At 58.9% G+C, this 12,711-nt stretch overlaps 1 protein-coding gene across 1 annotated transcript in view; it reads right to left on the bottom strand.

Moving 5' to 3' along the window:
* Positions 1-966, bottom strand: part of Atp2c2 (ATPase secretory pathway Ca2+ transporting 2) — a 46,634-nt gene extending 45,668 nt beyond the window's left edge. The window contains exon 1 of the mRNA XM_027933290.3: positions 871-966. Within this exon, the coding sequence (XP_027789091.3) occupies positions 871-966 (96 nt within the window). The remainder of the gene's footprint in view (positions 1-870) is intronic.
* Positions 967-12,711: the final 11,745 nt, after the last annotated feature.

The following is a 12,711-nucleotide window of genomic DNA, read 5'->3' as shown; positions in this document are numbered from 1 at the left end:
CCCTACCACCAGAACTCTCTGGGCAACACTGATTTACCACCTACTCTTTGTAAATGAACACGTATTTAAGGACCATGCAACCAAAATGTATTGACTATTGGCATTCTTTGGGACAAAAAAAAAAAAAATTTAAATGTTGCAAATATTTTTCAGCAGATTACTTCTATTAAAAATCAAATTTAACCTTGAGGTTCTCTTCACTAGTGAGAAGGCCACTGCAGGGTCTTTCTCCTGAGCAAGCTCAGGGAGGGACTTCCAGAAGCTTCAGTGTTGAATGGCCAGTTAAACTCAGCCCTTGGATCTTGTAAGGTGCTCTGCTTGCAAAGGGAAGGGGTGGACCCCAGCCAGGAAGGGCTTTCTTTGTCAGCTGGGCCAGTTGGCCCCCTGAGAAGCTCTGGGGCCTAGGACCCTGCTAGTTTATCTGAGGGGCCCCTGGAGGCTCAGAGTCCACGCACACATTTTTAAAAGCACATTCATGATATAGGAAGAGAAGCCGGGAGGTCACTTTAATTTTTACTACTATTGCTCAACAGTTGGGCTTTTTTTTTCCCCCCCTTTTAAAGATTCCTCTAATCCCCGCTGCCCTCCGGTTCCTGTAGCCTTTTTAAAACCCACCAGCAGACTGGGTCTGCAGACGGAGAAGTGAATTCTCTGAAATCGCAGAAACCTGGCTTAGGTTCCCTGCTGGGTCCCTGGCTCTCGGCCCTTTGCTCATCCGCAAAATGGGCTGTCGCGGCAGGTGGCTCCCGGGGTGCTGCCGCTCCGACAGCCCGGGGAGGAGGCCGCCCGAGCCCGGGGCGCAGCGCGCAGGGGGACTGGGGCGGGTGCGGGGTCGGGTCGCACGTCCCGCACCGGGTTGCCCAGACTCACCAGGGTTTCCACCTCGTCCCTCTCCAGCGCGTGGTACTGGTGGCCCCGGCCCCAGAAGGCGAGTTTCTGCAGGAACTTGAAGCGTCTCTCGGCCATGGTGAGAGGGAGGAGTCCCCGACGGCCTCGCGTCGGGCCGGCGGCCGCCCCTGCCTGAGTCTCCGGGCCCCAGCGAAGCCGCGGCCGGCTGTGCGCGCCCGAGCCTCCCGGGCCAGTCCAGGTTACCAGGTAGCTACCTACCTGCCCGCCCAGGTGAGGGCCCGCCCCTGGGCGGGGATGCGCACAGGGCGGCGCTCGGCATCCCTGGCCCCGCCCCGCGAGTGCTCCGGGGACCCCTGATCCCTTGGGGACTGCAGCAGCCAACGGAGTAGCTGTGTGCCTCAGATCCTGGGCTGTTTCCCAAATTTGTCAGATCACAAGAAACACCTGGAGTGAGGAAGCCCCGGGGCCAAGTCTGGTTTAAAATCCTGTTCCCCTACCTCCCCACCCTGAGTCTTCGGTATGACTATGCGCTGGGGCAGGACAGGGAGTCTATTGAGGAGCCAAGCTGGTCAACACTAACATATGGGCAGCAGCGTGGCCTGGAGCTGAGTCAGATCCCTAACTGCTGCTGTGTGGCTCTGGATGAGCCACCTGGCTTCCCCTGTAACTGACGTGGAACACAAAGCTGAGACCTCATCCCCTGGGCCCTGGGAGGGAATCCTAGCAGCAGGAGGTTGGAGGACCACTGCTGCCTTCAGCCAACATGGCCCTCGCCCTCATCTGCAGAGGGTCTCTGGTGCCTGCTAACAGTGGGCCTTGGGAGGTCTCCTGAGTTTCTCTGTCCACGGCCCCCAGGACAGTACCTCCTTCCTGGTGAAATTCAGGGTCCGGGGGGCAGTGTGGCACGGGGCTGGGGCAGGACTTGGCACACAGCATGTTCTCATCAGGCTGTCACAAGGAAGCCGCTGGACTCGCATGGCCCCCAGGGCATGACAGTGGGTGTGCAGTGACTTGGCTTCAGATGGGACTAGAATCCATACAATGAGACCCACCACTGAGTCGAGGGTGGCTTTGGGGAAGGACATGCCACTCTCTGCCGTCAGCGTCCTCATCTGTAGAGGGAGGTGCTGTGGGAGATGACATATGTGTTTGTCCTTGCAATTGAGTGGCCCCTTCTAAGCAAATATTTGCCAGCGACTTCAACTGCTCCCCAAGGGTGGCTCATGGTGTCTCTCCTGCATCTCCCCCTTTAACTGTAACTAAAGAGGTCCCTGCACGGGCTGCACGCCCCCCCCCCGCCCCCCAGCTTAGGAAAGGGGCAGAGCTGGGCAGCTGGGTGGGCCAGATTGGAATTCCAGTCCTTTCCTTTCTGATGTGTGACCTCGTACAACTTTCTTCACCTCCACGCTCCTCAGTTTTCACATCCATAAAATGAGGATGTCACCACCTACCTGGATGAATCAGGGTCCCAGAGTTTGAGAAACAGGGTTCCAAAGGTGGGCAGGGCACAGGGAGAGCAGAAGCAAGTGCACGGTGACTCGAGGTCATTAGTGGGGAGAGTGGCTACTGTGCAGGGCCTGGAGGGCAGTCACCTGCAGGGGGCAGCTGTGTGGATGCGAGAATGTCCCTGGAGGGCATGGCTCTGACCCAAAGCCAGCTGTCAAGGGAGTCAGGGACGCAGCTCCCTGGGCCAGGAGTGGGGAAGGGTGGACAGGGCTCTGGGGGGTCAAGGGGAGGTGACCAGCACCGACCTCAGGTCCACTGCGCAGGTCAGGCTGAAGCTTGCACTGGGAGGGCCTGACCTGGCGAGTCCCAGGAGAGGCTGTGGTTAACACAAAAGAACAGGGTGAGCTCGCAGGGTCTTTCCAACGAGCACCCCTGATTTTAAGCTAGTGCTGATCCGGGACAGAACACCTGAGGGCCAGGAACTCAGGGTTTCCCAAGAGTGCTGACCAGGGAGCCTTCTCCAGGTGGTGTGGCACCCACAACGGCAGGTAGGACTCCGGCCTCCGCCTTCCCCCTGAAACTCCCATCTCTCAGATCCCATCACCATGGTCCCTGTCCAACCCGGAGACGGCAAGGCTTGAGAGTGCCCTCCATGTAGGTATTGGGGTGGAGAACAAGAACATTGGAGTGGACCCCAGAGAGATAAGCTATGACCGGGCACCCCTTGATGGGCACCGGTTTTGCATGGTGATTAGTCAATGCAGCCTGCCACACATCTGCTGCATGTGCCTTTCCTGAGCCGGTGATGGACCTGTGTGCCCTTTCCCTAAGCGTTTTGATGGCACTAGTTGGTGTGTGGGTGGCGCACTCCTGGAATCCCAGGGACTCTGGAGGCTGAGGCAGGAGGATGGTGGGTTCAAGGCCAGCCACGGCAACTTAGCAAGGACTTAGGCAACTCAGTGAGACCCTGTGTCTAAATAAAATACAAAAAAAAAAAAAAAAATGGCCAGGGATGTGGCTCAGTGTTTGAGTGCCCCTGGGTTCAATCCCCAGTACCCAAACCAAAACCAATCCAGACGAAGTTGGTGCGTTCTTTGTACATTGTTGGTGTTTTCTCTGCGTCTGTTCACCCTGACTTTCTAGTTATGGGGTTCGTGCCCTTGTTTAGTGGAGGCTACTGGTCAGACATGGGAAGGCAAGAGAAGCATGTCCCCTTTCAGCCTCTCTCCTGAGCCATTTTCTTCGGTGCCCGCTGGTGTTCCCCGGGTTCTGCTAAGCCGTGGTGAGTCCACTGGCTTCTCGGCCCCTCTCACGCCTCCTTTGCAGGCTTCTTGAGGCAAGCACTCTTCTCCTCGCCTTCATCTTTCACTTTGATTTTGAAACGAGCAGGGTGTTCCAACGCCCCCGCGCCCAGCAGTCACACCTGCCGTCTGTAACTGTCCTCAGGGTCCCTCTTGGCCTCTCACCTCCTATAGAGTCCACGGTCGTCTCGGTCATCTTCAAGATTCTCCTTCCTCTCCGAGTTTGTTTGCTGGTTTGTTGTTTCTGTCTGGAGACTTCTAGAGGCCACGCAGCTGCCTGACTTCCTGAGGGTGGCAGCTGAGCGTGACCCCGCCTGGCACACGGGCCGTGGATGAGAGCCCAGGGCGGGACCTGAGCAGGCATCCAGTCTTTCCTGAAATGTCTGCCGCAGGCACCGCGGGCATGGCGGCCTGGCGGCCTGGCTCGTCAACCCCGGCTCACTCTCTCTGAAGGTGGTGTCATCCCATTACCCACCACTGTCTCCTGACAAGGCACCTGTCGCAGAGGCACCTGGAATTTACTTGGTAATTAACTTCACTCACAAGTCTGGCATTGAAGGCGACCTTTTCAGGGGTGCACCGTACAAAGGTGGCTTGAGACGCCTGTGCAGGTGTAAGAGCTAGCTGGAGCCCTGGCTTCCTGCACAGGCCCTCTGTGTGAAGAACTGTGTGCTCAGCACGAGGCTCTCACAGGCGGAGAGACCTGGACGCTGCAGCTGAAGTGCATTTCATTCAGCACATATTTTCAAGCAGCAAGCACACGTGTGTCCCATCCTGGTCCCTGGAAACGGAGTGTGACCTTACTGGGAGGGGTCTTCATGGACGTACTTCTGCCGAGGACCTCAACTGGGTGACAGTTAACTCCGGGGACAGGAGAAGAGCCACGTGAAGATGGAGGCAGGGCTGGAGTGACGGGCACTAGCCGAGGGGCACTGGGGCGCTGGAGGCTGGGAGAGGCAGGAAGGAGCCTCCCCTGGAGCCCGCACAGGGAGCTGGCCCTGCGAGCCCTGGGTTTGAAACTCTGGCCTCCAGAACTGAGGAAGAAGAGCATCCGCAGTGCCGGCCACCCAGGCAGTGGCCATTTACTGCAGCAGCTGGGAGGCCACTGTGGTGGGCAGTGCCACCAGGGAAAGTAAACAGGGCACCCCAACGGGGGGGTCTTGTGCAGAGGACGCCAAGCAGAGAGGGGCAAAGCCAGCCCCAGGCTAGGGGACCCCTGATGCGAACCAGCCCCTCATCTTCACCAAGCTCAGGTGAGCCCAGGGCCCCCAGGTACCAGGCCTCACACTTCCATGGTCACTTCCTCCAGACAGACCTGGGCCAGCACCTCCCACAGCTGTGACCTTGGTGGGCTTCTGGGGGCTTCACTCCCTCCCACCAGGAGGGACAGGCTCAGACCTGTGGAACATGATGCCAGGGCCCAGCGACTCGGAGACCGCGAGGTCAACATAGCCGGGATGCCTGGCCTCCCCCTCCTCCCACAGAGCAGCAGATGCCAGCAGCCACTGGCCGGCACTTCCCCTGGGCTGGGCAGGCCTGGGGCTCCTTGTCACCTTCAAGGAGCCACCATAATGGTTGGCACCTGGCACATGAATAAGTCTATTTACCAAAGGCTGTTCAGAGGAGGAAGGAGTGACCTTGGGCAGAACCTTCTAGAAGGTGGAGGTGTACCTGGAGATCTTCCTGTGGGGTGAGGAGGCAGAACCAACAAGGACTCTGGTGGGGAAAGGACTCCTCACTGCCCTTCTCCAGGGCCCCTCTTCACACACCTTCCCCAGGCCAACGGCTAGCGATTGGGAGGATTTTGTCCACTAAATAATCTGGCATTGATGAAATATAAATGGCTCCCTTATTTTTGGAGCAGTTTTAGGTTTATAGAAAAATTGCACAGAAAATACAGAGTTCCTGGGTGCCTCACCTTGAGTTTCTCCTGTCCGCGTCCAGTGTCCGTGTGTGTGTGTGTGTGTGTGTGTGTGAGACAGACAGACAGACAGCATCCCAGCCATGGACGTGGCCTGCAGAAGTCCACTGTTCCCTTCCCTCAGGGTCCCACTTGGTGGTTATGACACGCACCCACCACTACAGTGTCGCAGGGAATGCAGTCACTGCCCTGAGCCCCCCGCGCCCCCCATTCTGCCCCACCTTTCCTGGACCCCTGGCACCTTCCGATCTTTTCACTATCTCTGCAGATTTACCTTTTCCGGACATTAGACTGTTGGAAATTTGACCCCTTTGAAAATTCACTCTCATTTTGAAAGTTCAAAGGCGTCTCCCAGAGCTACGAGAATGCCCATCCAAAGCACAGCGGCCCCAGGTGGTCCTGCTGAAACCCGCCAGTTCTTGTCCCCCCCCCCATTCACAGAAGTATCTGTTTTGTGGCTGAAAGTCCTGGCACCCTGGTCATGTCACATACTGGATCCTGTCACCCCCAGCATTAGAGTCCAGTCCCCTTCAAGGCCCATCAGGCCTCAGTCCCAGACTCTGTCCCCATCTGTCCACCCTGCCACCCAAGCCCCCTTCCTCCCGCAGCCCCTGCCTGACCTGTCCTTTGGCCCCGCTGCCTCCTGCTCACCCTCCAGGTTGTAATGGAACGTGGCTGCTCTTCAGAGGCCCTCGGAGCCTTGTCCCACAGGGGCGGTCCCACTGTGCCCGTGGCTCCCGCAGAGTGGCGGCCCTTTGTGAGCTTCAGTTTAAGAGAAGGCATTGTGCACCGAGAACCCAAATGTCCATCAGCAGCGAGCTGGTACACAGTGGTCTCTCCACGTGGAGGACACTCCCTGGCCTCGGGTAGGACCAAGGTGCCAGCCCGCACTGAAACGCGGACGAGCCTCGGGGGCGTCACACTGAGAGAATCCAGATGGGGAAGGCCTGGACCGCAGGCTTCCGTTGACAAGAACCGAGGGACACTCGTCCACAGGGACAGGAAGTGGGTAGTGCATGGCCTGCTTCCTCTGGGGCGGGCCACGTGGGGACGTGGAGAAGCTCCTCTGGGTGATGAGAATGTTCTGGAACAGGCTAGAGGGCATGGTTGCTTGCCCTGGTGAATACACTAAAGCCCACTGAATCGCCCAAGTTGGTAAAAGTGGTGGCTTTTATGTTCTGTATATGTTATCTTAATAAAATATTTTGAAAGTAGCCTGGACACGGCGTCACCTTGCAGAGAAGCCAGACTGCCCATCCTGGCCACAGGCCCCTCAAGCCTCCCAATGCTGCAGCCCCTGTCTGGCCGTTTGTCACACAAGTTGAGCTCAGTCCTGCCACCCTCCCGCGGGGCACCAGGCCCCTCCACCTGGCACTCTCCCCAAGCTGTTCCTGGAGTCCTACCCTCCCTTCTTTCAGGCCTGGGCGTCAAGCCTTCCCTCAGCACCCCAACTGAAGCACGTACCCCGCTGCCCTGCTGCTGGCCTGACCACTGACTGGAACTTGCTCGTCCTGTGTGACCCTCCAGGGAAATTCCCGTCCATAAGAAGCTGTGTCCCGGGAGACAGGTAAACGGCTTAAGGAGAACGCGGGTATCTGGGAGGGCGCGGAGAGTGTGCCCAGGTGCTTGGCAGCCACAGTGGGAAACAGTCACCTTGCAGGGAGGAGCCTGGCAGACCCAGCCTGACCCAGAGACCCACGTCGCCGTCCTCGGGCACCAACAAATGATGTGTATGTCCCTGGCTCCAGGCACAGGGACGCACGGCGCTTCTGCCCCACCAACATCTCATCAAGGGTGTCAAGAAAGAACTGCCTCCTTCCTTCAAGGAAAGGTGGTGGAATGTTCCAGATCTAAGGGGACTAACAAGTCCCCACAATCACGTGCGACTCACAGTCCTCAATCAGATCCTGGATCAGGAAAATACGTCTTTATCTTCTGCCACCAGGGGGGTTAGCGGGAAGGGCGGGGGGCGCTGTGGTAAGGTCTGAAGGTGCCAGCATCGTGCCACGTGGCTTCTGTACTGTCACACTGCACCTCCGTTATGTAAGAGAATGTCCCTGGCTTTGGGAAATACACCATGAAGTGTTCAGGGGCCGAGGAGGAGAGGGTGAGAGAGCAACGGAGAGTGAGAATGTAGAAACCAGGGAGTCCAGAGAAGGACATCTGTGAGTCTCCAGGTCACACACCGCAGGTTCTGCTCACATCACGTTCTTGAGATGACAGAATTGTAGAGATGGAGTGCAGAGTGGGGATGGCAAGGGTGTGGTGACAAAGGGACAGCATGGGACATCTGCGTGGTGCCAGGACAGACCTGCGTCCTGGAGGTGGTGGCCACATGCGTCTCTGCAAGTGACCGAACAGCAGAGATCGCACACCCACGCAGCAGCAGGGTCACTTTCCTGGCTCTGATGTGGCACGGCCGTCAGATGTAATTCCCAGGGAAACTGAGGGAAGGGTACCCAAGATCTCTCTGTCCAATCTTTGTACCTTCCTATAAATCAGTAATTACTTCAAAATAAACTTTAGAGCTAAGCAGTACCCACCTCCATCTCCCGGCCCCAGTTCCTCTGCTGTGTCCTCCCGAGCATTTCTGCTCACTGACCAGACCTGCTGTTCTGCTCCTGGTCTGTCCCCCAGGGTGGTCAGCTCCACCTGGACCAGGCGGACTCTGTCTCCAGTTTAATTCCCAGTTCAGGGAGGAGAGCGTGGCTTTAGGTGCTTTAAATTTAGTTGTCTTGATAACTGAGTGAGAAAGCTGTGGCCAGAGGCAGCAGAACATCTTGGACTTGGTGAAGCCGAAGGAGGCCAGAGCTAGGACCATGACCATGTTCATGCACCTTGGAAGACCCCATGTTCCTGGGGCATAGGACGAGATGCCACAGCTGCCATAGGGTCAGCTCCCTCCTCAGCTGGGTCTTGATGCTATTTGTACCAGGCCCACTGGATACAAGAGACTTTGGGTCGGCGGTCTGGGTGGCGAAGGGGTGAACCATGAGCCCCATCTGAGCAGCAGGGAGCTGGCTCGTTCATCCAGCAAACAGTTATCGAGGGCCTGCGGAGTGGAGGGGGCTGGGGCCCGGGCAACATCAGTGACCAGTGCAGCTGACCTGGCTCTGGGTTCCCCCCTCCCCAGGTCCTCATGGCTGATGGTACCTGTGCTTGTATCCCTGTTCTACAGAGGGGACCTGGTGGCAGCAGCCAGGGCCTCCTCACAGTCATGCTCCCTCTGACACCAAGACCCAGGGCTTTGGAGGTCACCCTGGGCTCCCAGACTGCTCTGCCTGGAGGTGGGGGTCAGAAGGGCAGCAAAGGCTCCAGCCCCCTGCGTGCCTTGACCCACGCTCAGCTCCTTCCTGCAAGGCGGGAGAACTTGCTCCCACCTCTGGTGGGGACACGCCTGGCCCAGGCCTAACTGACCTGCTCGCGCCCTGGGCCTGTGACCACCCACTCCACTTCCTTCACTCCAGGCAGCTTCCGCTGGGGACACTTCCTCAATACGTCACTTGCACACAGTGTTTGTCTCAGGGCCTCTTCCGGGAACCTGACTCAAGCCAGGATCCAAGACATGCAGTGGTCGCGGAACCCAACCAAGCCACGCGGTCAGAGGAGGCAAAGCCACGTTTTGCATCCCGGCCTCTGCCGCCCTCCTAACCATCAGGCTACACTGCCTCAGATGAGGGGCTCCACCTGTCCATCTGTCCACCACCTGTTTTGAGTGTCCCCTCCTGCAGGCATGGAAGGACGCCACAGCGGGGCCGAGCATGGGGCAGAGGAGCGCGACCAGGATTCTCAGGTCGTTGAGGAAGGCAGTCCCAGCCGGTCACTGCCCGGAAGTGCCCATGAAATCTCCCCTGTGGGCTGTGTCGTGCTGGAAACTGGGGTCAGATGACAGAGACAGGGGTCTCCACCCTCCAAGAGCTCTGAAAACCACAGGGCATGGGTTCCGATGTCACCATGCAGGGCCCTGTGGTGACACAAAGGGACATGTCCGTGTAGTTTGGAGGCCCAGGGAAGACTTCCAAAGCAGTGATGTCCAGCCTGGCTGGACGACAGGGAGTAGGGTGAGACCCGGGTCCAGGAGGGTTGCTCCATATCCACGGCTGTTGTTTGGGCCACGGTGAGGACAGGAAATGATAGCCAGCTGGGTATTTGGCTGGCTCTGGAGGCAACGCCCTTAGAGGTGGCCCTCTGCCCGTCCCTAGAAGAGGACTTGCGTCACACCCTTCCATGGGAAAGCCTTTGGTGAGGGCGAGCCAGGCCCCAGCTAGATTCCTCCGTGTTCTTGGGACCTGGGCTGTGCCCTTCACCCTCCCAGCCTCAGCCTCTCCCCTGGAGGGGTCAGTCAGCACAGCCTGCAGGTGCTCACGAAGGTGCCAGGAATGTACTGGCCCCAGGGAGCCGAGGTGGATCCACAGGGCTTCCAGGTGTGCAGGGGCGGGTTGGGGGGTGCTCTGGGGAGCCACAGCTCTTGTAGACTTGTGTTCGCTGATGGCAGAGGGTGGGTACCCTTCCTGACCCTCAGGAGGCATCAGGTGGTCTGCAGTGCTGACCGTGACCATGGGGTCCCGTTGCTGGGAACTACCCAGGTTTGGGGCTCTTGGAGCCCCACAAGCTTCAGGGTCTTCCACGGGTGTTTGGGGCCAAGTTGGGGAGTGGGGAGAAGACGGCGTAGGGGGTTTTGGCAGATAGAAGGGCTGATGTGGACAATTAGGAACTAGGTCCACTCTGGGCCATTTCTACCCCTACCACTGACCTCCTGAGTCCTTGACAAACTGTCCCACTCCCTGAGGGTCACTTCTTACTAACTCGATCAGAAGAATCAGACTGCCCACCCCACAGGGCTTCTAAGGACAGGAAGGTGAGGGGAGACTCCCAGTTCAGCACCTGCCCCTGACCTCGAGTCTGAGTGCTGCTCCTGGGAGAGATGTCGTCTCCCCAAAGTTTCTACGTTTGATGATTTTTAAGGGTTTCACACATTTGCTTTAGTTGAAAAATACAATTCTGCTTCTTTGTGGCCTGGCTGGCATCATGAGATACGATAACTTAAAAGGTAAACTTTCCTTGCTTGATGCTTCTGCCCGGGGCATCAGGCAGTAGCCGCAGGATACCTCTCAGGTCCACTGGCTGGTCAGTTAGAAATGTCCCAGCTGCAAGCATCAGAGACCGTCCCGTATCTGGGTGTGTTAAGCAAAAAGAGTCACAAACCCGAGAAGGGCAGAGGCCAGGGCGGGAAGCAGGAGGGTCTTCTGCTGAGCAGGGAGCGCCGCAGGCGGCCATCCCAGGGGAGGTGTGACGCTGACCCCACCTGTCTGCCTGGCCGCCTGGCCACAGCCACCAGTGCCACGTGGGCCTGGCACCGTGGGCAAGCTGACTGCAAAGGCCGCGGTGTCTGCTGGACCCAGGTGTTGGTCGCTGGCCTTGTCCTCCCACTCCTCACGCCCAGCATGGTCTCGCCAGAGGTCCCCTGAAGCTAACGCTGAGGTGCGGCTTAAGAGAAGTGGTGCTGGCAGGAGGCGGCCCTGGGGACACTGCTGGGGAGCAGGGAGCCTGGGTGCCGATCCCCAACTCCGCTCCCTCCCTCCCAGGTTGGGGGTCTCCTGACAGTGGGAAGACGGCCTCAGGCCTGTTGGTACCCAGAGTGTCCCTCATGTTCCCTCAACCTCCAGGTTTCTCGTCGGCTGCTCCCCGATGGCTGCCGGGACCCATGATGACAAATTGGTTTAAAACAACACTAATGGATCCTCTTCCGCCTGGGCTCAGGTCAGGAGCATGGGGTGGGCCGGCTGCTCCCTCTGGAGGCTCCCGAGGGTCTGTTGGCTGCTCTTCTGCGGCTTCTCCGGGGCCTGGGTCCCGGGCCCCCCTCTTCAAAGCCAGGGCATCTCCGCTCCCCTGGCCCACGGCTGACCCCACCTCTCCCTGTAAGGACCCACATGACCACGCTGAGCCCCCAATGGCCAGGGGCGTCCCTCCAGCTCCTGACCCCCACTGCACCTGCACGGCCCCTTTTGCCACGTAGGCAGACACACCTGCAGGGCCAGGACTGGGACGTGGACTTTCTTGTCGGCCATCACTCTGCCTGGCACATGGCCCCTCAGGACAACTCTACGTGCCTGGGGACACCTTCCTCGTGTCAGCAGTGGGCATGGGAAGGGCAGAAAGACGCAAAGTCCTGTCCTTTATTTACCAGTTTTCAGGACAGTGTCCCGGCCCCTCCCAGCCTCTGAGGCAAATAACTCATTTTTCAAAAACTCCTCTGCACTCCAAGATGGGCCTCCGTCCCGGCCCCTGTTGCCCTGTGGAAGCTCAAGTTCTTTGGGCCATGGGGTCTCTGGTTGGCTTCGGAGTCCTGGGCACATCCTCGGTCCTGGCCGCCTTGCTCTTTGCTCTGGTAAAGTGCCCCACACCACCACCCATGGTGGGTACTGAGGAGGCTCCAAACTCTGTGACTTTTTCTAGAAAAAACAAAGGCCAACACACAACAGCTACCCTGCTGTCCTGGGCCTCTGCCGGTCACTGCTGCTGAGCTGGGATCCAGCTGGGCCCCAGCCTGGGCGGCTGCTGACCCCTTGGGCCCAGGAGAGAACCTGTCAGGGCTCCCAGGGGTGCCACAGCCCTCCAGCTCAGCGGTCCCCTCTTGTCCTCTGAGACTCTGGAGAGCAAGTCCTCAGCGGCCCCTCCAGAGGCATCTAAAGAGCGTCACCCAGGGCAACCATGGCTCATTCCTGCCGTCTCCTCCAGGTGGCTGTCTTACAGCCTCCCAGCCTTGGGACTCCCTGCCCTCCCTGCCCGGGGACTCCCTGCCACCCAGGGCCCCAAGCTGAAGGCCCCTTAACCCTGCCCTCCCAAACCTGCAGGGGCAGCCTCCATACCTTCCCATCCTCCCCCAGCCCCTACCCTGCAAACCAGCTCCTGGTGACATGGCAGACCTCGTCCCGGCCCCCGCCCCGGGGTCCCTAATGCACGTAGACCAGGCCTCCTACGGTGCCCCTGCCATCCCTGTTCAGGTGGAAGAGCAAAAGCTGGCACCACACTGGGACACCTCGGGCAGCCCCGGGAGCCAGCGGGCTGCTTCCGCTCTTGACTGACCTGCCCCTCGCAGTGGCCTGGAGGCCGGTGCTAACGTTTGCTTGTTTTGTGGACTGGGGGGGGTCCCTGGGGGTTCCCCGGGCAGGGAGAGGAGCCGGTTTCCCCGGC

This window comes from Marmota flaviventris, chromosome 18 (assembly GCF_047511675.1).
Source record: "Marmota flaviventris isolate mMarFla1 chromosome 18, mMarFla1.hap1, whole genome shotgun sequence".
Taxonomy (NCBI): Eukaryota; Metazoa; Chordata; class Mammalia; order Rodentia; family Sciuridae; genus Marmota; species Marmota flaviventris.
The sequence above is the reverse complement of the archived record's forward strand: the minus strand, read 5'-3'. Positions and strand labels throughout refer to the sequence as shown.